Source organism: Epinephelus moara, chromosome 14 (assembly GCF_006386435.1).
Source record: "Epinephelus moara isolate mb chromosome 14, YSFRI_EMoa_1.0, whole genome shotgun sequence".
Lineage (NCBI taxonomy): Eukaryota > Metazoa > Chordata > Actinopteri > Perciformes > Serranidae > Epinephelus > Epinephelus moara.
The window spans coordinates 2,582,669-2,607,298 of NC_065519.1; the positions used below are offsets into that span (position 1 = coordinate 2,582,669).

General features: G+C 43.3%; 1 protein-coding gene across 3 annotated transcripts; it reads left to right on the forward strand.

Moving 5' to 3' along the window:
* The first annotated feature begins 1,296 nt into the window (after positions 1 to 1,296).
* Positions 1,297 to 23,286, forward strand: znf106a (zinc finger protein 106a). Of its 3 annotated transcripts, none has more exons than XM_050061244.1 (22): positions 1,297 to 1,400; positions 5,379 to 5,461; positions 7,197 to 7,258; positions 8,847 to 9,041; positions 10,741 to 12,618; positions 12,703 to 13,165; positions 13,656 to 13,725; positions 13,905 to 14,059; positions 14,379 to 14,439; positions 14,977 to 15,348; positions 15,724 to 16,531; positions 16,881 to 16,930; positions 17,592 to 17,737; positions 17,847 to 17,981; positions 18,340 to 18,456; positions 19,386 to 19,577; positions 19,743 to 19,805; positions 19,975 to 20,094; positions 20,413 to 20,484; positions 20,769 to 20,840; positions 21,337 to 21,483; positions 21,719 to 23,286. In XM_050061244.1, the coding sequence occupies exons 2-22, from the start codon at positions 5,408 to 5,410 to the stop codon at positions 21,773 to 21,775; spliced, it is 5,289 nt and encodes a 1,762-aa protein (XP_049917201.1). In that variant the 5' UTR covers positions 1,297 to 1,400; positions 5,379 to 5,407; the 3' UTR covers positions 21,776 to 23,286. The 3 variants fall into 3 exon arrangements, with proteins under 3 accessions (XP_049917201.1, XP_049917203.1, XP_049917202.1); XM_050061245.1 differs by lacking the exon at positions 1,297 to 1,400 and adding an exon at positions 5,154 to 5,249; XM_050061246.1 differs by lacking the exons at positions 19,386 to 19,577; positions 19,743 to 19,805; positions 19,975 to 20,094; ... (2 more) ...; positions 21,337 to 21,483; positions 21,719 to 23,286 and adding an exon at positions 18,739 to 19,207 and having other exon boundaries at positions 1,322 to 1,400.
* Positions 23,287 to 24,630: the final 1,344 nt, after the last annotated feature.

The following is a 24,630-nucleotide window of genomic DNA, read 5'->3' on the forward strand; positions in this document are numbered from 1 at the left end:
GTTTATTTTACAACAGTAACCCATCCTCCACCCAGCACACAGTGGGAGGGCCCACTCTCTTTATGGGCCCCAGTGCAACCGCCCTGCCTGCACTATCTATATTAACGCCCCTGGTTTAAACTACCCAGCACTATGTTTAATTAGTAAAATGAGCTCCACCTTTACCTGCTGCAATATTAAAGTGATAACACATCAATGCATCATTAATTATAATACAATAATAGAACGTACACTGTCTGAAATGCTGCATAATGATTACTTTAACTTTTGGTACTTTATAATTGTATGCAAATAATTTCATACTTAAACTCACTGCAGTACAGTGACGTTAAATGTTGACTTTTGTCTCTTTTCCAAGTTCAAATTCTTTATTTATCATTCATATGCACAACAGCTACTGCACAGGGAAGCAGTCCTATGGATATCTTAAAGAGATAATTAGGATTTTTTTTAAGTGAGGTTGTGTGAGGTACGTTCACACAGTCAGTGTTTTATGTCAAATTGGAAAGGCCCTACGTCTGTATGAATATCTGTGTCCCTTAATTCCTGAATGCATTTATTACCCCTCATTATTACTTATTTATGCTTTCAAATGTCATATCTTTGTATCACATTTTAATACAGGTTATTTAAATGACACATCTTTTTAACTAATGTTTTGGGGTTTTTTAAATGCTCTTTTTATCTAGTTATTTCAGGCTCCAGTCAGACAGCTTCATCATACTCAAAGCTTATAGCTCTATCTTTCCCAGGTCTTCTGCAGGACACCGTTACATCAGAAAGTAACATAAAAGTGTGTTTCAGTGTGTAATAAATAATAATAATACCTGTAATATATATAGGTATGAACGTAGAAAAACCAAGACAAAAAAGAAACTGAGCTTCATGACACTCTAATCACTCTAAAGACAAGGATAAAAAATAAATAAATAAATAAAATAAAATAACTCAGCAGGACATAAATTCAACTGATGGTTGTTTTGTCTCGTCTTAGCCTGTACTTTTAAATTAATTTTATTTTTGTCATACGTTTTGATCATCTTATTTGTCTCTATCACGAATGTTGAATATTGTCTTTCATGTTGCATTGTATGAATTGTGCTATATAAAGTTATTATTATTATTATTATTATTATTATTATTATATAATGTGCCTTTTTGACTATAAATATTTACTTTAATTTAATATTATAACTATTCAAAAACTCTTGAAACAAAAACTTGTAGCCAACACTGAACACGCGGTGTTGTTTTCCTGAACGTTGTTGTTCTTGAACGCCTCCCTGGTTGTGGCTCAGGTTGGGGTGAGGAGGAGGAGGATGAGGAGGAGGATGTTGTTGTTAGCCTCAGCGATGGAGGAGAACATGCAGTAGCTGCACACACAGTTGGATGTTATAAAGGTATCCATCAGTCCTGTCTCACTATTTAAACTGTATTAAACCACGATGTGTTCGCTGATCTCACTCACGGTTTGACAACGCAGTCAAACACTGAGTGCAGCAGTGGGGTAACGTTGGTGTCGCTGGCTAGCATGCTGTTGCTAGCTTGCTAACCTGCTAGCTAACCTCAGCTCATAGTTCACAGTTAAAGTTAATGCTGTTAGAAGTCACAGTTTATAGATCTGCTGAGCTCTGTGTTTGCTTTTGGATCCGGTTCTTACGGAGTCACGAATATCTGCACTTTAATAAATTAGCATAGAGCAGCTAGCTTCAGCTATGCTAACAACAAACAGTGATTGAAGCTCTGTTAGCTCACAGAGTTGGTTATAAGGTAGTTTTACCTGGTGTTGAAGTGTAAGTAAGAGTTGTTGTTGCAGCTGACTTACTTTGCCTGCTTTATAGTGTCAGGTGTGATTGTTAAAGAGACTCCAGATGTTCAGGTGTGATGATCGACTCCTGCACAGGTTAGCCAGCGGTTAGCATGCTAACTTACCTGTGTTGTTGAGGTGCTTCGGGTAGACATGCTGCTGTTGTCTGTGTCTGCCGATGAGCTCTGAGCCTTGAGGCAACATTTTGTGCAAATATCTCAACTCTTTAAAACTGCAAAGACAACTTGTCCTGTTCAAAGGTTACATGAGGTTTGCTGAAGATGTGCTGATCAAAGATTTACTAAATACTCACACATCAAAGTGGAGCTGCACGAAGATGATGGACAAACTGATAATAGCGATTATTTTCATCAGTATTGAGACCAAGATGATTTATCATGATTATTTATTGATTTAGGGACAAACTTCCATCTTGTCCTATATTCAGAAATCTTTGCATCAAAATAAGACTTATAATAAGGTTCTTCAATTCACTTAAATTCAATTGAACGTCATTTATCCTGAAGGAAATTCTTGTGCCAGAGAATGCTTCAAATTACAGTAACACTAAGTACAGTAACCAGAATTTTAACGACTCACAACCACTAACAACCAGTAGGTTCCCCAGGTCAGGGTCACACACTGGACCCATTTTTAGTACAATAGAGTAGGGCCTGACCGATACGGATTTTTTGGGGCTGATGCCGATTCCGATATTATGGAATAAAAAAATCCGATAACCGATATATCGGCCTATTAAATTATTACGTTTTTCAATTAAAAACCCCCCAAAATACCTGCTTTTGATGGCTTAAATGTAGTTCAGACACTCATTACAAAGATATAAATTGAAGGAAGAACATTTTACTATTTTCAAATAATTTTATTATCAGAAATTGTGTGGAACAAGCAGCATATGAACACAGAATAAATAAAAAATATGATGTGCAAAAAGGCAAACCTCAAAATAAAATGAAATAAAATAATCATGACATTCATGTGTATGTTCACAGTACCAGAGTTCTTCTTATTATTGCCAGTTTAACAGAGGTAGGTTATAGTGCAAAAAGTAATACAAGGACATTATTTCTAAGTAAAACACCATATTCCCTGCATTTTGTTAGTGATGAAAATATAAGTGTTAACATCGGCGTCAATCGGACAACTTTTGGCTGATTGCCGATTATTTTCTAATGGCTATAATCGGCCGATAAATCGGTCAGGCCCTACAATAGAGTATTAAATATCTGGCAAAATATACAAATATATAAGTCTAGAAGTGTTTTCAAGGAGCAAAAGCAAAACCCAGTGCCTAATAGAGTAACAGTAGGAGTACGATTAGCACAAGAGTTACTAAAAATGAACTAAAATGGTGTTAAAAGCAGACTGCACTTCATAATCAATGAGACGTAGTATTGCACATGGCTGAGAAAATAATATTACACCACAGTGACATGTGACCATGATATTACAGAATAATATTGGACATAATGTTCTGAAGATACTGAAGAGTAGTGACGTACATCAGTGCACATAATGTAGGTGAATATTGTTGTCAGTGTCCTTTGTTTCAGCAATTCTCGCTACAGGAAGGGGAGGAGTTATACCTATATAACTCCTACATATATCTTCACCTGAATTCAGGGCGTCTACTAGAGCCAAAATATAATTGAAAATTTGCCCAAAATGTCGGTTAACTAAAGATAAATACACGGCATCACAGAATGCAACCAAATGAAAACTAGGGATGCACGCTAATATCGGCACGTCATCGGTATCAGCTGATGTTGGCTTTAAAATGAACTTTTAGAATCAGCTAGCATGTGTTTTCGTATTTTGCACAATGAATGAATATTACAGACACTGAACTGTATTTCATGTCTCCATCTGCTGGTGGGCCGTCACGATAAGAGTATGCATGTATAATATGATGTTAATTCCACTCCAGGAGAAACTTTATGAGCACTAAATCTGTGAAGTGGATAAATCAGTACCAGTATTGGTTATCAGCTAAATAAGTTGTAACATATTGTCGTATTGGATATCAGCAAAAAATTCAATGTCGTGCATCCCTAATGAAAACTGTGTTTATGAGTGGAGCATACATTTTATACGTTAATATCACAGTCAGTCAGATTGTGATTAATATTCTATTACTTGTGCAGCCCTACAACAAGCATCTCCCCTGCCCTCTGCCTGTTGGTGTTTTACCCACCAGTCGCTAATATCAGATTAAATTGGTGTCTCTCACTGGCCTGCCTGCCCCCTAGAGATGCAGTGGCTGCGAGAGAACATGACCCACAGATCACACTGATTTTATAAATAGCCGCCCCTCTGGTGCTTTGGGAGTGAAGAGAAATGGTGATAGAGGTATTGTGAGGCGCGTCATAATGTCATAAACAGAATATAGGCCCAACTAATGAGGACGATGGGATCTCCAGACTTTACCCAGGTCTTTATTGGACTTAAACTATATTAAACTTCGCTGTTTGACTGATTAATCGCCCGATATGGTAAAGATCAGAGTAAGAAGAAACTATTTTTACTCAGTGAAGACCAACCTTGCAGAAATCTCAGTCTTTTAAGGACTAATCATTTTCCAGCAGGCAAAGTGTTGCACCTCGTTCCTTGTTTGTAAATCAATATCACATAAGAGCCGTGCCGGATGTCGACTGTAGGAAGGTTAGCGTGCCAACTTTTCTGTTTTGTGATTGCATTTGTCTTTGCTACCAGACAGATTATGTTCTCTCACTGCCAATGAGCTTGTAGCTTGAAGAGGCTCTGTTTGGCAAAAACAGTGTAGATAAATAAATAACTCTCAGTGTGCAGCTGTCTTTCCACTTCATTCATTGATTTTACTTCGTCTTGAACCAAAACTTTGCCACATGTTCACACTGATATTGTCTTTTTCTAATGTTATGTTTTGCAGTTCAGTTCCCAAAACTTCAACACTAGAGATGGAGAGATGTTTCCTGTTTGTCTCATTTGGGTTTTTTGTTTTAATGGTTTGTTTTAGACGCCACTAAAGCTCTGACGATGGCAAACTTAAACCCACTTCCTCCAAACTGACGTTAGAACAGAAGGAGGTCATGGTCAGATGCATCTTGAGAAGGCAGTTTCAGTGTGGATAAACCCAACAGCCCCACAGAAGTATCTTCACCAGCCTCTGAGGCGTAGCTGGAGTTACTCTCCCACCCTGTTTGTGAATGTTCAACAAGTCCAGACATAGCTCTGATGCTGCCTCCTGGCCACAGAGTTGCTCCATCAGCAGACTGGAATTAGACCAGTGTCCAGGTTAAACCCTGCTCTGACATGTGGTCTGTGTGGTACCGAGGCATGTTGTTGAATAGTTAGGTGTGGTTGTTTGATGAGACTTGAGCTCCCTGATCTGTGTCGGTTTGATGAGTACAGCTCACTGAACTGTTTTTGATGCCCAACAAAGGTTGAAACAAACTCACCACAACACATTTATTTATATTTGCATATGATTTAACAGAGCTTTGTTGTCTTGTCCTTTTTAAGCTTTTATTAATGACTCCTTTCTCTTTATTAAATTCTCTTTTATCAACAGTAATGGGCTGATTTCCACTTGTGTTCAAGATGGCGAAAGACAGAAAGTGCATCCTCTGTGAAACAGTCCACACCTCCAAACAGGTAACTCCCCCTCAAACACGATTAAAATGTGTAAATGTGTAAACACAGTATGATGTCATGTGATAGATTGAGGAGCTCAGGCTACATCAGTGCTGGAGTTTCACAAGTTGTTTGACAAAATTAATGTTAACAACTTGTCAGGTAATAAATTAAGCAGTTGTTGTGTAACAGTATGGGTGTAATTTTCATCATGATGCGATATATGGGGTCCTTGCACAATGATACAACATTCGCTGATATCACAGAGTCTGTCATAATACACTTTCAACTCAGTTCAGGGACCTGTGAATAGTATGTCCTGCACAGGTTCACTTTTGAAATCCTGTACCCACCCTTACCCGTAAAGCTCAGTACCAGAACCGACCTGTGACGTGTCATTATGTCTAATTCAAAGCCGCACTCGTTGGTAAAAGTCCTGCGACTCGACCCACACCCGTGATTAAACCCCCCAGGCTCCAGTCACTCACATTAAGCTGGTTCTCCGTTCTTGAATTGGACGTCTCTTTGACTGGATGGTGCAAACATTCAATCACTGCCAGGTTAGGAAACATTCAGCGTGCTCCTTCCACCACCATCAAACCTCCAAAGGATCCTTTTTTACCTGTGTCTGTACCCCTGAATTTATATATGTATATATATGTATTTTTAACCGGAACGCAGCTTTTTGTGGGGTACCCCGCTGCAGGACTCTGTGAGACGATATCAATAAAAGTCCTCATTGTCTTTCTCTTGGCTGCTCAGTTACCATTATCTGCCTGGCAAACAGCCCCTAGCTCTGTTTGAATGTTTAGAAAGCAGGTGCGCTTGGATGGAAATGATGACACAGACATGCCATGGCAATTTTAAAACAAAGCTGCACCTTGAAGATGATGATTAACATAATTGTTTTCACTTCACATCAATATTATTGGGTCGTTAATCACTGAATCAGCGTACAGATCCAGATCGATGTATCCTTACACCCTTGATTTACATTTTGTTGGCATTACTTTGTGTTTATGTTCTTAAATGTAGGTTTGTTGTAACAGTTTTTAATAACCTCTTGCACACGTCATTTCCACTTTTTCATGAGCTTAAAAGAAAGCCTTAGTTTTCATGCCTCTGAGCTGCGACAGCCGTGGCCTGAAGCAGTTTGTTTTTGGATTGTCTGTCTGTATGTACATCTGCTCCATCCTTGTGAACACGATACCTCAAGGACGCATCAAGGGTATTTCCTCAAATTTGGCACAAACGTTGACTTGGACTGAGGAATAAACCGATTAGAATTTTGTGGTGGAAGGTTAAAGGTCAAGGTCAGTGTGACCTCACGAAACATATTTTTGTCCATAACTGAAGAATTCATTCACTAACTCTGACCAAACTTGACACAAATGTCTAACAGGATAAAATAATGAAGGTCAAAAGGTCAAAGGTCAGCTTGACTGTGACATCATCATGTTTTAACGTCATATCTCAGGAACAGAAGGGGAGACATTTGGTCAGATACTGAATTGGTGACTCTAATCTTGAAACTGTGCTGATTGTATAGATCTTCTGTGTGTGAAGCATCCATGTTTTCACTGACATGGATGGAGACTTAAAAACCCCCAAATCCAATGCAGCCACAAGTAAATTCCCTCTGTTGGGGATCAGTTAAATGTTATCTAACACCTAACTAAACAAGGAAACTTACAGGACATTGACAGGTGTATAGATGCCTAAAAAAACAGCTTAATTTTTCAATGTGTATCTGCAGGAGATGGATGAGCACATGAGGAGTATGCTGCACCACCGCGAGCTGGAGAAGCTCAAAGGCCGGTGAGTTGTTTCTCCAAAAATAAACAGCATGCACAGACATCATGTAATTCTATTTCATGTCTTTAAATTTCACTGATTTTTGCAGAAATACGTTACAAAGACACATTTAGTTTCACAGATAGTCATAGATAGCACAAGCTCTGGAAGATTTTTAGTATCAGAATCAGGTCTATAATGCATCTTATTGCACACGCTATTTTTAAATGAATCAGTGATGTCAAGGCAAAATGTTTGACTTTGTATCAAGAGTTTTGTCCAAATGTATTTGGGTCACGATGCACGTGTGCAAACGGGCACGTGTTCACAGTTATTGGGCAAGTGGATATGTGGGCAGCTGTCTCAACTGTGGCAAATATATTTAGACACAATCTCTCCGGAACAACAGGCGTGACCGATAGAAGGCAACTGGCTATCCTGTGACTCTCATGTAGATTAGTTAAAGTATGTGGCCTGTCGCTGAGAGGGAAGAATCTGGAGAGGAGCAAATGCTGATCAAGGGCTGGAGTTGTTGCTAAGTTACTGGGATTTCGTGCAAATACTGATGCGCAAAGATGGCATGGTTTTAAACTGGGATGGTTGGTACATTTGTAAAATAAAAAGGGAGGGAAAAGCAGCAAGGGAGAGGAGTTATTGAAGAAAAGTTTCACAAGAGTGCTTGGTGATTTAGAAACAGTGTCCAGGAATGCAGGAACAGGATGGCTGCAGCGTAACTTTAGCTCCAGCTTGATGCAGCTCTATGTGAGGTCCTTTTTCAGGTTGCATTGCTCCCACCTCTGCAGCTGAGAAATAACGTGTGAAATAAATGAAAGTAACACTATCGTACTGATAAAGAGTTTGCCAACTGCACGAGAGGTCAGAAAATGGCAGCATGCCATGACACAGATATGATAGAGAAGTTGAGAAGGAGCCAGCAGAGTCACCGTCCTGATCAGAACCACAGGATGACATACTTGGGAGAGGTTTTGAAGTGGAGGCTTTGAGCAGCTGCACACGGCTCCGGTTACACAGGCTTTGCTTGGGATTGGTCGGCAGGATGCTCAGGCCTGTCCTAATAACACATGCTGGCTCGGAGGGGGGCTGGCTCCTGGCTCTGTGAGAGGAGTGTGAAGTCAAATACACACATCGCCTTGTGTAGAGTCTCAGAGCGCAGCGGTCACCATCATGAAAGGGCACTAGGCTGAGGGCGCTGTGCCTCTCTCCCCTCCGGTGCTGTGCTGCATGGCTGGTTGTGGCTGGATGCTGCCTGGGTCTGGCCTGGCTGCTTCTCCTGCCGTCGCTCTGCCACCTATGGCCTGCTGAAGAAACGGAAAACAAGATCAGGATGATAAAGATTTTAACTTTTTTTTTTTAACAAGAGAAAAATTACAAGTTAGCTACCTCCTGATCTGTGACTGATAGAGAATTCGGAAGTTTTCTTTTTAAGGATTGTTGAGTATTCTCCTCTCCTTACTTTATTTTGACTTTGAAGCAACAGAAAGTAGAGCCAGAGTACGTCGCTGAGGGCTCTGCAGGCACAAACAAAACCAGACTAGATCAGAACGATGCCGGAAGGAACCATTGAACGCCCGCTGTCTCCTTCCCTCCCCAGGGACTGCGGACACGAGTGCAGAGTGTGCAAGGTGACTGTGGTGAGCCTGACTGATTATGCCAGCCACATTTCCAGTCCCACGCACAAGCAGAATGTGGAGGCTGTGGAGCAGAAGAATGCTGGGAACGACCGGGACGAGGACTACTTCGACCAGGCTTTGGTGGACCTGATCGAGAAGAGAAAAGAACAGATCAGGTGAGACAGTCGTGCTGCTGAACACTGGTTTTTATGTGAATCTGTGGGAATAATAGTCAGTAGAGTTGCTTTAAAAAGACAGAAAAAGTTGTATTTACAAAAAGTAATTTTGTGCACTGCGTATTTATTGGTGAAAACATAAATTGTGCCAAAATCATTTTGCAAATACGAGAAATGACAAGTTTTTTTTTTTTTTACATTTTTTAGTAAAACTGAACATATTTCATATTTGTCAACATGACATTTGATCACTGGACCAGGCTGCACGAGATTGCACTTTTAAAACTCAGAAGTCATTATTTCCATTACAATATTTCTCTGATTAACTGTTTAGCACTATTCTATGTTTATTATGTTGTGATGATTTGTCCCCATAATATAAATGCAGCTCATGAGTTTGTCGTTTGTGTGTACGTACGCCTTGTATAGTCACATTTCGCTCAGTGCTGCTCACAGGCCTGTTATAGCTGCGGCTGGAGTCGTATGTCAGGATGTAGCTGAAAATAAAAGCATGACCGCCACACAAAGTTCAGACACGAGTTTACTGCCCTCCTACAAATTATAAAACACGACCAGAAACCTTCACTACAGCCCTGTGATGCTCTGAAATCTGGACTATATTATGTAGCTTTTCCTTTGATATATAACGGTGGTTTTCGGATTGTAAAACACAGTGACTCATGCTTTAATACCTCAAAATGCCTTTTGTATTGACCTCACTGTCTCACTGTAAACCTTGGAAAATGTTTGACTGCAGCAGTTGAGAAAGTTAGATATGTGTCCAGGCAAACACATTCAGCTGTCTGCTCGTCACGTGTCAGATCTTTTCTCTCTGCAGCTCAGTGCTGAAGGTCACACTGTGATCTGATCCCTGACACCGGACAGCAGTGGGTCAAGAGATGCAGTTGCCAGAGAGATGTTTTTTTAAACAGATTCCAGTTAATCTGAAATACATTTGCCTCAAGCATTGCAGCAAATGAGCCTTAAACCTGCATATTTTTGCCCATTTGGGGGCAGCAGAAACAAACAGTATACACAGCTTTGGCATTTTATATCCACTTTGAATGTGGTAATTGACCGTTTCAACATCTGTCCATTGATTCATGAAAGCAGCTGGCTGTTGCAGCTGGAAACAATACTGTCGAGAGTGGTGAGAGTCAAAATCAACCCCAAAATCAAAACTACGTATTTCTCATCTTACCTGTAGTGCTATATATCAATCTAGATAGTTTTGGAGTGAGTTGCCAAGTGTTGGAGATATCAGCTGTAGAGATGTCTGCCTTCTCTTCAAAATAATGGAAGTAGATGTCACTCAGCTTGTGGAGCTCAAAACGCCAAAAAATACATTTGAAAAACTCAACATCAGTGTCTCTTTGCAGAAATCATGACCTGGTTACGCAAAAATAATCTGTTGTGAACAGATTGATTTAGGAACTGTTTTCTTTGTACCAAACTACACCCGCCAACTGTATCACTGCGCAGAAGGACGTGTGCATCTACTGCTAGCACCACTGAGCTAGCTAGCATTACAGCTCAGCTAAAGAGGATGCCATTAGTGTTTACAGCTCGCACTGTCATGTGCACAAGCCTTTCGTCCATGAGAAGATGTGCGCTTCGTTTTGCACAGTGACATGGTTTGGGGAAAAAATGATATAAATCAGATTGAAGAAATATGTTGATATCTGTCTTTTGTTTGTAGAAAAGAGAAGGAGGCCGCTGCTGCAAAGCTGGCAAGAGAAGAAGAGGATCGTCGGAGAAAGGAGGAGTTTCAGCAGAGGTTAAAGGACGCTAAGGAGCGTTACCGGCTGGAATGTGCCTGGAAGCAGCAGTCGCAGGGGTTCGGTGGATTCAATCACCACAGAACTTGGTACAGGAGCAACCAGTATAATACCAATGCAGAGGAGGCACAACCCTGGCAGCACAGTAGACAGGGAAAGAGCGCCACGTGGCACGCTCAGGAGCCTCCCAACCTCCAGAAATGGGCGTCTGGAGAGATCGCTGGTGGAAGCTTGCACAGCCAGGAAGGTTTGGGCAACAAGCAGTGGGATCAGGGTGCGTTTTCTGGTAATCAGCGAAGTCGACTGCCTTGGCTCAGCAATGGAGGCAGCAGTAATGGAGTCTACGGTCGGAACAATATCTCCCAGAGCCCACAAAGGGGCCGACCCTTGAGCCTTTTGGGGTCGTATCCGCCTCCACCTAGTTTTTTTGCCCGGGCTCTGAACCAGTTTCAGAATCCAAGCAGTGACCAGGGCGGTCAGCAGGGTGATAGGCGTCAGAATGGGGAGGGACAAACAGCAGAACCTGATAACAACAGTAGTAAGTGCTCCAAGCCGTTTGGTAGTAATCCAAAGCTGGACAAAGCCTGTCGCTGGTCGCCCTATCCGGTCACAAAGGGGTTTGAATCTGTTCCCCATAAAGATCTCAACCCAAACCCATCAGAGAAGTACCCCAAAGTCCCCAAAGGTCAAGACAATGCCTGGGAAACCAGTGCTGTTAACAGACAGTCCAGACCTGAACAGAAACGAGGGCAGCTCACAGCGAGTGGACAAAGTGTTGAAGAGAAAGGGAGACATAAAACAAACCCCAAAACCAAACCCAGAGATCAGAGCAGCAGCAGCAGCAGTAGAAGCAGCAGTGCACAGAGAGATGGCCACCAGAACGCCGCATCTGCTCCCTCCAATCAAAAGGCAAATAAGCCGTCGCTACATAAAGATTGGAAGATGTCCTCACTTCCTGGTCTCAGCAGTGCTCAACTCAGCAAGGCCTCCAGTCAAGCACAATCAAAATCAGCTCCAAAGCAGAGTGGACTCAGTTCCCAGCTGTCGGCTGTCGGGCCACTTCAGTCGAGGCAAGAACGGCAGCTCCAGGAAACGTTCAGGAAAGCCCGACAGGCTGTGTTAGAAAAGAGGAGCTCGTTGGATAGTTTGAGAAACAAAAGTATGGAGATGACGCTGCACATCGTGGAGGAGCAGCAGAGGGATCAGAGTCAGGTTGGAGTGAACAAAGAAAACAGGCAGAACGCAGCTAAACCAAATCTGCCTGATTTAGTCAGACCAGAAAAGCAATCATCAGACAGCAGCCAGTTTCTCCAATCATTGCAAGTGAGCACCTCTACAATGGAGAGCTCAGAGCCTGCAGCCTTGAGCCGGGAAGATGAAGAGGGTCAGAGGAGAGCGGAGAAGGAAACGTGCCCTGTGGCCGCCGATGAAGCCATGCAGGCTGTAGAAGCAGGGCAGAGCTCAGAGAGCGACACCTCCAGAAGTGGTGAAGCTCAGACGGTCTCGGGTTCAAACACGTCAAGTCTGTCTAAACTTGATCTGCCTCCCGTCCTGAAACGTGACCTGACCAAACACATCAGCTCCAAGAGCAAAACCGGTGGCCACGAGCCCAACCTGAACATTGCCAGACGGGTGCGAAACCTGAGCGAGTCGCGAAGGAGTGACACAGAAAAGGACTCGGGGCTCAAACCGACTGTGCGTCAGCTCATCAGCTCATCTGGGTCTCGCCGCAATGTGAACTGGGAACAGGTGTACCAGGAGGTCAGGAAGAAGCAAGACAAAGGGAAAGGCATGCCAAGGTGAGTTCTTGATCGCACATTTAGAGTTTGATGCATTCTTTTCTCGTTACATTAAGCTCATGTTGTGTCCTGTATGTGCTCCAGGTTTGGGATAGAAATGGTGCCGATCGACCAGGAGGACCAGAGCCAGGAGGAGGACGACATTCCCCTCCTTGAGGGTTTCCAGTGGGAGTCGTTGACGGACATCTCTGCCTCCCGTAAACGCTCCTTATCAGAGAGCAGCGTCGCCCCTGCATCCTCTCACTCCCTGTTTAGATCCTTCATGTCAAAGGAGACGCCGCAGAGGGACGCCCTCAGCTCAGAGCAGCAGGGATCCTCTGTTTCTCCTGACACCATGTCCACTCAAGGGAACAAAGACAGTCAGCGTCAGCAAGAGGTGGAGCAGATGCTCGGTCAGCTTGAAACTAAAGCACAGAAGCAGCCAGAGAAGTTAACGTCAGCGACAGTGAAGGCCCTGCAGCGGTCTGATTCGGTGCTCGGGGACAGCAGTTCGGGGACAGAGATGTACGACGGCCAGGGGACAGGAAAGAGGCGAAGAGCTGCTGGGGTGAGTAAAGGAAGTAAAATGGAACTCCAACCGATTTTATGTATTAAAAATCAGGCCCCCAGGAAGTGCACCAAGCTTTGAAGCCAATTTTCATAGTGGCCAAACAGTGGTACTACAATTTCTGGGGTCTGTCACTTGATGTCATTGGGCCCAAAAAGACTTTTCCCATTGACTTACATTTGGAAAGAGACATCTATAAATCAATGGATACATTTTTTCTCACTCCTCTGCTTGAGGCTAGCAACTCAAGGCTACATTTCAAGCATATTATCTTAATCTCCTACCAAACCATCAGTGTTTGTATTGCATTGTGGGTATTGTAGGCTCCAGGTTTTTATAAGGAAAAAGAATGCATGCAATAAAGAAGATGATATCTCTGGTCCTGCAGCATCGATTTTTATACTTAAAAAGTCCATAACCGGTGTTACAGTGGTGCAATGCTACGTAAATACAAAGAAGCAGATCATAACTCTTCGCTTTCTCCCTGTAGGACGTTCCAAGTGCAGAGACGTCTTGTTTGGAACACAATAACAAAAGGAGGAAAGTCAAATCCAAAAAGGGTTCGTATCCACGATTTCTGTTGCATTAATTAAACGAACATGTAAACAAGTAAACTGTATTGCTTCCAGTTTAAGAGTGAAATGTCCTAGTTTTTTCTGTGCTATATTGTCTCTGACAGCAAGAAACTCTGAGTTGTGCTTCCGATGTTTCATGAATATGTTTTGGTGCCTCTGTGCAGAGCGGTTACAGATCGACCAGCTGCTGGCTGTGTCTCTGCGGGAGGAAGAGCTGAGTCGCTCCCTGCAGACTGTGGACAGCAGCCTGATCCAGGCCCGTGCTGCGCTGGAGGCTGCCTACCTGGAGGTGCAGCGTCTCATGGTGCTCAAACAGCAGGTAAAAAGAAAATCATAGAAGCACCTACGTGCCGAACCTTTAATTTAAATTAAATTAAATTAAAAATGTGTCTCTTAACTTTTGCTGTTGACAAACAACAGACAAACAGTCTTGAAGGGCACCTGTATAAACTGTGCGGAGTGAGCCTCTTCACTCAGAGTACATATGTAACCTGTTTTTAGTGTGTACGTGTGTGTGTAAGACCACATGACGGTGCTTTTCATGTCATGTTCCTAAGTCAGTATTATATATTAGCCCTTACAAGCAGAAGTATTCACTTTCTGATGGCTCTTGTATGATTTCATCTTCTTTGTCTCAGATGACCGGAGAGATGAGCACGCTGAGAAACAAGCGCATTGAGTTACTAAAAGGGATGCAAGGTAAGGAATCTTACCGGTCTTACTGGTCTTGAGGCCCAGACAAACCAAACTGACATCAAAGAAGTAGTGACGACAAAGGCTGACTGTTGTGTCACCTGCCGTCGCCTTTGTCTCAGCCCAAAATGTTGCACTTGAACACACTAGGAAGACACCAGCCAACAGCCAACATCCTGCACCTGGGTGACAGGAAACAACTCTCCATATCAGCAGGCGGTGGTAGTCTGTATTCGTCATTCAGAAAGGGAAACTGGAGGATTGACAGGACAAAGCAACAGGTCGCTCGTTAGCCAGTTAGCCAGCAGCCGACTGTGAAAATGAAAAGATATTTTTGAGTGCATTAAATGTAGAAAAACGTAGTACCAGTGACTATATTGCAGGTCAGAGCTATTACAATTTAAACAAGCTATAGAAACTAATTCATATTAGAACCAATGAGTTGTTATTGTAGTTGTCATAGCGCTTATACTGGATGATTTTAGGCTCTCAAAATACTGAAATAAACGGTGTAATTAAGTTTGTGTTGTGTGGTTTTTACAGCAGGTAGTATGGATGAAGCACCTCCATTCAAACTGAAAGAAGAAAAGATGGATACAATAGAAGCTGAGTCGTACATGCCCTCCTCCGTTCTGCTCTCCCCTGTCACTGACCCCGCTGTTCCTGCTTCTCCTGCTGCTGCTCCTCCTGCTGCTGCTGCCGCTGCTGCCCTGAGTCCAGGTCTTCCTGCGGAGCGCGCCTCTCCTCCCTCCCCTCCCTCCTCCAGCCTTCCCTTCATGCCTATAGTCATCAAGCAGGAGCCTCAGTCTCCTGTCCACGTCAGCTCAGAGATGGATCCTGTGGACAGTATAACCCACTGTGCTCACAGCACCACTCCAGAGCTGCCTGCTGCTCCTGCTGCAGCCTCTCCACCAGGTAACATCATACAGAACGTTTCTACAAATGTTTTCATGCAAAACAGTTATCTGACAAGAAACATAATGATGTGCCAGTAAAATGCAGTATCTAGAAAATGTGGATGTAAACGTTGCTGACTTAGAAATATCCCAAAAAAAGGTTCATGAGGAACGTTTAGACCACCTGGTCCTAGATCAGGGAAAGTGTTCAGAAATCTGACTTTATGGCACATAGTAATAGACAACCATGCATTTTACCTGCCAGATTTACTTAGTTAGACATGTAACTCAAGGGAAAATAGAGAAAGTTCCTAAAAATGTCCTCTCAGTTTCTGCTCATGTCAGTTGAATTTGCAGTGTTCTGATTATCCACGTGTTTTTGAAACTCTTGCAGATCCTGTACTTAATTTCCAGCCGTCTCCTGACAGAAAGTCGGAGCCGTACCAAACTAACACAGAACATAACTGGGAGAACTTTAACGAGCCTGCAGACAGCAAAGAGAGTTTGTCAGGACTGGTCGAGTCGACAGAAAAGGCCATACAGGCAACAAGGAGCTGCCTCGCCTCTTTGCCCGACTTCAAACCTCCTGTGAAGCTTCTCTCACCCAGCAGGGGGGGCTCTGAGGTGGGCAGTGTTGGTGACTGTGCAGCCTTTGAGCCTCCGTCGCTCCTCAATGCGCCCACCTCTCCATCTGAACGTGGGAAGCGCGTGAGGAAGCTGAAGAAGAGGAAGGTGCTGAAGAAGGCCCAAGGGACGGAGCAACCTGAGAGCAGCGACACCGAGATAGACGGAGAGGCCTTGAGGCCGAGGTGGCTTCGACCTCGCAGGAGACCCAGTGGAAGCTCTCAGGTCAGCACCTCCACTCCGCCCTTAGAGGAAAGAGAGGGTGACGTGAACATGGAGGGCGGCGAGGAGGCCTCTGAGAGGCTGTTTGCAGACATCAAACCTGAGACAGAGGATTCCAAGTCCCCCAAACACATGGTGGAGCTCCCCCAGGTGGCCCCTGCTGAACCTACAGTGAACTTGGATTCAGAGGAGAGCATGGAGGTCACCGCACCCTGTCAGCAGCCCCACACAGACGCCCTGGTTCCAGCTTCCCCTCCGGCCCAGGTCCCTGACTCCTCCAGACCTGAACCACAGAGCCTGGCCTGCAACGAGGTCACCTCCACCAGTGACATGGACGTGTGTCGATCCTCAGAGAGGTCAGACTCTTTACCTTGGAAACAATTTCAGCTCACAGTCCACTTATTTGCCTATTCTGGAGCTTTCAACTGAATCACTCATAATCTTTAAGTCTAAACATCTACAGTTCGATGGTCACCGTGCAAACTCAATCTGCTGATGAGGACTCTGTGATTCACTCAAAAGCTCCAGAACGAAAGATTCATGGTAGCTGACATTCTGTCAGAACTTCACACTGCTTTTATTTGTCTTTTGCCTCAGCTAATGACCCACTATGATCTTTTGTATGGAGTCTAAATACAGATACTTTTATTCACAGATTAAACCCAAACTAAAATCCCTCATCATTTCCTCCTTCTCTCCCCTCAGTGACATGCCGTTCCCCATCACATTGCCCAAGACAGTGAAGACCTCATCAGGTGAGTTCACCTCTGGAGAGCTGTTTGTGTTATAAAGGTCGGGTTATACTCCAACAGAACCAGCGCGTACGACATGGTGTTCGTCCATGTTGGAAATTGTTTAATTATATGGATAATGGCACACATTTTAGACAGTCTCTCCTGGAAGACATTCGTAGTTTGCACTCGTTTGTTCACATTAATAGTGACAGAAATAATTATGGGAAAATGAAAAAGAGAGCTGGAGGGAGAAGTTAAAACCCAACTCAATCACTTCAACACACTCCCTGCTGTGAGCCTCCATGTTTGAATACATATCCTAACTATAAAATCACACCAGCCTCTGAGCCGCCAGAATTAGACATGCCTTCCTCCTGGAGCAGGTTAAAATAGACTCTCTGAGTGCCCAAATTACTTTTTATGGGCACGATATTCATAGAGCTGTTAGTTGTGACGCTGTGTGAGCCTGATGATTGGGTGATGAACGGACACAGCTTTCTCAGAATGTGTATATTTAACCTGAGGTACACTGAACGCTGCTTTAAAGGATCATTCAGAGAAAAACGTACAAAACCCACACTTAGGAAATGATCTGGAGGATACATACATATCGTCAGATTCTTGCCTTAATTTTAAGTTAATGGCATTTCTACAAACTGCTCTTCATCCCTGTGTTTCCCAGATGCGTGCTCTGACCACGGTGAGGATGATTTACCCACCGAGGGTGTGTTCGAGGGCCATCAGGAGGCGGTGAACGCCATGCAGATCTACAATGGGCTGCTGTACACGTGTTCAGGAGACCGCACCGTCAGAGCCTTTGACCTGGTGGTGGGTGTCGAATTTCTGCTGCTGTTTGTCAGGATGTTGGGATTTTTTTATTAAGTTCTTATTTTCTGTGGGCGCAGAAAAACAAACATGTTCTATCTCGTTGTTGCAGAGCCATAAATGTGTCGGTGTGTTTGAGGGTCACAGCTCCAAAGTGAGCTGCCTGCTGGTGTCCACGGCTCCCAGTCTGCATCATCGCCTTTATTCTGGTTCCAGTGACCAGACCATCTGCTGCTACAGCCTCAAGGTGAAGACACACATCTGCTTTCACGCATTAATCACATTATCAATGGATACTTTTTGCAGCACTTAATGAATATTTAGTCATTCACTGGTCAGATACACATTATAGGTTTGTTAAGTAATGCATTATGTTTTTGTCTTTATTGTGCTGGTTGTTATCAACTCTACTATTGACCTGGAATTGAGTTCAGTGGAAACAGTAGAAGAGTATCAGAAGTTGCTATTCTTCTCTCCACATGTATAAAAATGTATAATTAGGATAATATTTTGCACAGCATTCACTTCCTTTTCAGTGACTGTTTCAGTTCACACATTTCTTTCTGGATTCTGACGCTTAGTTGATGTCGTTTTATCGTCCACAGACACGAGAGCTGGAGCAGCAGTTCTCTCTGTCAGACCGAGTCCTCTGCCTCCACAGTCGGTGGAAGATTTTATATGCTGGTCTGGCAAACGGCACAGTGGTGACCTTTAACCTCAAGGTGAGCCATGTGGTGTGCACAGAATATACATTAAGTAGTTAAAAAGGTCCGCTCTGCCTTTACTCCCTCTGTCCCAGCTGTTGTTGGTGTAGTTTCGGGGCCAAAGTGGTGTCTCTCCTCTTAATCCAGAGACACCCACCTGCCTGTTGGGCAGCGTTAGTGAGGGCTTTGACGGCCTGACGTTGAGCCTGGCCTCGAATTCTCATGTCCTTTAGCAGCCTTGTTGATTTACCCACGAAGCCTCTGCAGCCAACTTTAACTGGGCAAACCTTCCCTTTCCAGCCACGTTGCTCAAAGCTGGCTGCCAGCTTGGTGTACTTAAGGCTCTTGGATTCGTAGGCCTCCTTCACAGCATCCTCTGAGGGCACAGTGAGCTCAATGATGAAGATGAGGAGTGAGGAGGACCAAGTACAAGGTCTGGTCTGGGGTTAGCAGAGGCGATCTCAAATGGAAAGCATAGCTGCTGATTCAGATCTGCCAGTCTCGTGCCCCTCCCAGCTGGCTGATGTCTGATTTTACCGTACAGGCTTTGGATTGATTTGCACCTTTGCACACAAACTGTCTTGTAAGTGTGGGATGGAAAGATGGAGGAGGTGGAGCATTGATGGATGTCCGTCTGATCTCCAGGGCAGCTACTAGACCTGCAAATTAATCGGTAATGAAATCAAGCGTTAGTTGCAGACCTAATATGAACCATCACAGACCAGGTGTCACATGAGCAGCAACAGTGTGCTGCAGTATGTGCTCGTTACTTAATATAACCATCTGAAGGAAATATTTTCACACATTTAGTTTTTGCAGGAACTGGGAAAAAAACTCAAATGCATCATGTCAGAAAATGTATTTAACAGCTTTTCAGGAGAAAGGTTGGAAACACGTGACGGTCTCTATTAAAAGGCTTTCATTTCTATTTTGCATTCTTTGTTTAGACAAACAAGCAGATGGACGTGTTCGAGTGTCACGGGCCGCGAGCTGTGAGCTGTCTGGCCTCGTCGCAGGAGGGAGCCCGGAGGATCCTGCTGGTCGGCTCCTACGACAGCACCATCAGTGTGAGGGACGCCAAGAGCGGCCTGCTGCTGCGCACGCTGGAGGGACACACCAAAACTGTCCTCTGCATGAAGGTAACTGAGCTTCAACACTGAGACTACGTAACTGTTGGAGTCTGTTTCAGCAGTGGAATGCACAGAAACAAACAGAGGAATTTAAAAAATGTTCATCTTGCAGGGAGTTTTAAACTTTTCTGTCACAGTGACTTTAATTTGTGGTTGTGTGTGTGTGTCTCTCAGGTGGTCAATGACCTGGTGTTCAGTGGCTCCAGTGATCAGTGTGTCTACGCACACAACATCCATGTGAGTCCTCCTGTTTATCTCTTCATACACAAGAAGATTTGATGTGACAGTGTTACATCTTTATAGTTCCTTCTTGAATGTAAAGGGCTTCTCCACAGCGCAGTGAAATCACAACCTATAATGTCTAATAAACTTACATCACACTTTATTTCCTGTGCCTCTCGTACAGACCGGAGAGCTGGTGCGGGTCTATAAGGGCCACAGTCACGCTGTCACTGTCGTGTCCGTCCTGGGGAAGGTGATGGTGACGGCTTGTCTGGACAAACTGGTCCGCGTCTACGATCTACAGGTCTGCATCCTTAAACCATCTCTGTCTTATTAATGTATCTGTCTGTTAGCCACTCTGCCCTCTGAGCACACTGCTTAGTTACGTTCAGGTGTGAACGCCACTTCAGTATATTTTTGTGAAGCCGAGGTAAAGACTGAGGATTTCTAAATAAAGTTTACTGCAAGTAAAAGGACAGTGTGCACGAATTCTCTCTCCTCCTGTCTGTGGACTTTTCCTCATAAGCACCTCTCTCACATCTCCTGTTAGGCTATACTCTCAATAAAGGGAAAATGCCCAAAAAATAATCTTAAAAAAAACAAACCTGTTTTGTCTCCACAGTCTCACGACCAGCTGCAGGTTTATGGGGGACACAAGGACATGGTGATGTGTATGGCTATCCACAAGAACATGGTGAGAGTCCTGCTGATTGAAACTTAACAAGGAAAATATGTTAAAAACACTGATTAGAGACATCATTGATCCTAACTGTAACCCGCTGAAGAATACACTGATTTGATTGGCTTTCAAACAGGATGATGATGGTCACAGTCATGTTTCATGTCACCTGTTTAAATTAGATTTTAATTAGTTGATATGTCTTTAACATATGATCTATACATGGTTTTTGGTATTTGGAAAACATGAGCCTAAAGTTTAGATCTTAACAGATTATTAATGTTCATTTTGTGTTTCAGATCTACACAGGTTGTTACGACGGCAGCGTGGAGGCCGTCAAGCTGAACCTGATGCAGAACTATCGCTGCTGGGTAAGATGAGGGACGGGGAGCAGAGCTGAGAGGTGGAGGGATGAGTTTATTCAGACGATGTGAGACTGTGATGTATTTAGGCAGCTGTGACACCAGAACACAAGAAGATTCAGGAGACGTTAACATAACTAATTAACAAATCTTGATGTTCAAATTCATGTTTCAGATTGTAAAACATTTTTTCTGCCTCCAAACTCATCACAAAGCTTGAGAGAGTCAGAGCTAACAAGCACCCTGAATTTGGTTATCAACTCTTTGTTATCCCAGACTTCCTTCTTTAGACTCTGTTAATCATGTAATAGGGAGCGTTTGACTCGACTACCAGGTGAGCCGTGCACGTTGCCAGGTTAAAAAAGAGCCACCAGCTGTCTGGTGTTTAAAAGAGTATTAACCAAGTTTGAATGTGGACTCTCTTTATAATGTGTCGGTAAAAACGTTCCTGCAGCTGTGAGGGCTCTCTGGTCATTAGTGATTAACGATGTTGTTGTGTCGACAGTGGCACGGCTGTTCGCTGGTGTTCGGGATGATGGAGCATCTGCAGCAGCACCTGATCAACGACCACACCAGTACCAACTCCCAGACGCTTAAATGCCGCTGGAAAAACTGTGAAGAGTTTTTCTGTGCACGCAACAGCTCCAAGCAGGTATAAAAAAACAACACACAATTTAATGTGTTTTTAGTTTGTAGATCAGTGGTTCTCAACCTTCTTTGGGCCAGAGACCCCCTTCAGTAAAAATGTGGGCTAATTGTCTTCCCCAGATATTAATGCATTACATTGTTCAGTGTTTTATCATTTAAAAAGTTTGTCTTTAAAGCCAAGTAACAGATTTTATCCAACTGGACAGTCGGAAAATCATTATCATGTTTGTGTGTTTCAGGGGATGCTGGTGCACATGAGGAAACACACTGAGGAGGAGATTGAACTGGAGCCTTAAGGGCTGGTGGTGGGAACGCCGTTTCTCCCCGAGCCCTCCTCCCTGTCCTGCTTCCTTTAACCCCCCTCCCCACTGTTAACCTCCCATATTGGGGGGGATGTTCTTGGGACCCACTTCTTTCAGCAGCGCTCCTGTCGAGCCTGACGAGTGGCGTCTGATGACTCCATCCTTTATGTTCCGTGTTGGAATCCAACCATAATACAATCATTAATGGAGGGTTGGTTGTGCTGTCATTTCTTTTTTTACGCTCTACAGAAACACGCCTTCCTCTCTCTCTGTCTGTCCGTCTGACCACTGCAGTTCCTCTTTTCACTGACCAAAGTACGACACACACGTGACTTTTTGTTTATTGAAGAAGCTTCAGCGTTGCCGGTATCAGAGGGCTTTGTTCCGCTTTTCTGTCCAAACTGCAACAGATCCCGATAATCGTCTTCCAGACTGGTCGGCGACAGTATGGCATGGGCTCAGAGATGTTTTTATTGTTGTTGTGCAGTTGTGATGTGTCATGCTGAGCAACCTGTTTATTCATTATTCAGTCAAAGTTAACTTTTTGTTTCTGACGGGGACGAGTGATTTAAAGTCTCCCAGCAGCGTTTTAGTTCGACGGTGTGGTTATTTGTTTTGAAGACATTGAAGTGACACAAATTCATTTATTTTCAGTTTGAATTTTTTTTTCTTTGTTTCAGTAAAAACAAATTTTAACATTTTTTTTGTTTTGTTTTGTTTGGAAATTAGGATCTTTTTTTTTTTTTTGTCTGTGGTTGTTGCTCAGTGATAATAAGGCATTGAGGGACTTTGGTGCAGTGTGTGTGACTCGGCCTGAAGTTGCCATTTAAGAATTTACATTTGCAGTGATAACAGATCCAAGACGTGGTGGTGACGGTGGTGTGTTCGTTCCTACATGTGTTTATCTGTGTGGGTTTATTCTTCCTGACAGTCGAGTGGTTTAACCCTGTTTTCCATGAGTGACATAATGTTTTTATGACACAGTGATGTTTTTTTTTTTGGGGAATATAAAAATATTTGGAGCATCGAGCAGAAGGCAGAGGTATTTTCCACAGTGCAGATCGTTTTCTAAAGAAGTGTGGAGGTGAAGGATGTTTCGAGGAGGTGTTCGATGGAGGAGCGTGAAGGGAAGAATTAGGATTCATCTCCCATGCCATAACCTCAAGTTTGTAACATAATACCACTTTTTTAAAAAGGCATATTCAACCCGTTTTAAGCCCACGCTCTCTTCGGCAGACTTTGGTGTGTGGTTACAGCTCTCGTGGTAGCTGAGGGGTTAATGTGACGTTCTCACAGCCGCCATCTTCCAAACTCGCCTCATGCGCTCGTCATTTATGTCTGAGAAAAGCGTGCAGCTCACCTCTTACCTGGCATTCCTGAGTTTCTTCAAGTTTTTCAGTTGTTGTCAAAGTTATGAAGAGATATTTTTTAAGAAAGTGCAATCTAAAACATTGTTATTAATAATAATAAAAAAATGGTGCAACATCATTAAACAGTTGTCTGTGTTTTTTTTAATGGTGCTTTTGATTTTAAAGCTCCAGATATGTTGATAGAAATGGAATATAATATAATAAACATATTTTCTTTAGTGTATAATTGCCTGAAAATAAAAATCACCGTTTATATCTACATAGGGAGCAGGTCCTCGTCTATGGAGATCAGCATGTTGCACAGCCATGTTTGTACAGTACCCCAGAAAGCACAAACCAAACAGTGGCCCTAGACTGTGACATTCACATTTTTGCATCAGCTGCTGCAGCTAGCAGCCCCGCCGCAATGAGAGACGTCAGAAAACACTGATTGTTCTGCCTCCGTGCCAGCGATAGCCGTGTTAGGTTTTTAGTTGTCGGTCCGTCTGATTCTTGTAGACACGATATCTCAAGAATGCCTTGAGGGAATTTATTCAAATTTGGCACAAATGTACTCTCAAGAATGAACTGATTAGAATTTGGTGGCCATAGGTCAAGGTTCTGTTACCTCATCCGTCTCTTTCTTGTGAACATATCTCAAGAACACCTTGAGAAAATTTCTTTAAATTTGGCACAAACATCCACTTGGACTTAATGATGAAGAGACTGGACTTAAGCGGACTGATCAGAATGCAAGGTTACCGTGACCTCGTCTGTCGCTTTCTTGTCAACGTGATATCTCAAAAACACCTGGAGGGAATTTCCTCAAATTTAGCACAAACGTCCACATGGCCTTAAGGATGAACTGATTAGATTTTAGTGGTCAGAGATCAAAGGTCACTGTGACCTTGCATTCGTCTCATTTCGTGAACTTGATAAATCAAGAAGGCCTTGATGGAATTTCCTCAAATTTGACACAAACGTCCACTTAGACTCACAAATGAACTGATTAGAATTTTGTGGTCAAAGGTCACTGTGACCTCACAAAATATGTTTTTGGCTATAACTCAAAAAAATCATTCACTAATTATGACAGAATTTCACACAAATGTCTAACAGGATAAAATAATGAAAGTCAAAAGGTCAAAGGTCAGCTTGACTGTGACATCATCATGTTTTAACGTCATATCTCAGGAACAGAAGGGGAGACATTTGGTCAGATACTGAATTGGTGACACTAATCAGATCTCTGTTCAAAGCGTCCATGTTTTCACTGACATGAATGGAGACTGTAACTGCAACTTGACTGGTGCTCAGAGGTGTTCAACTGCGTGGCTGTAATTCTAGTTTTAACGTAAAACTGCTTTAGTCAGTGTTTTTACTGGTTTAAATCACCTGGTCAGTTTATATTGGAGAGGAAGAGACCTCCCTGTAAAAACCCTTTATGTTATTGGAGAAAAAAGGTGAGCACACATTAGCAGGTTTTAGGGCCATTCTCCA

Coding starts and splice junctions, on each gene's coding strand:
- znf106a (XM_050061244.1), top strand. CDS start 5,408: ATGGCGAAAGACAGAAAGTGCATCCTCTGTGAAACAGTCCACACCTCC. Junction 14,060..14,378: donor TCATGGTGCTCAAACAGCAG/GTAAAAAGAAAA, acceptor TCTTTGTCTCAG/ATGACCGGAGAGATGAGCAC. Junction 18,457..19,385: donor TGGTGACCTTTAACCTCAAG/GTGAGCCATGTG, acceptor TTCTTTGTTTAG/ACAAACAAGCAGATGGACGT.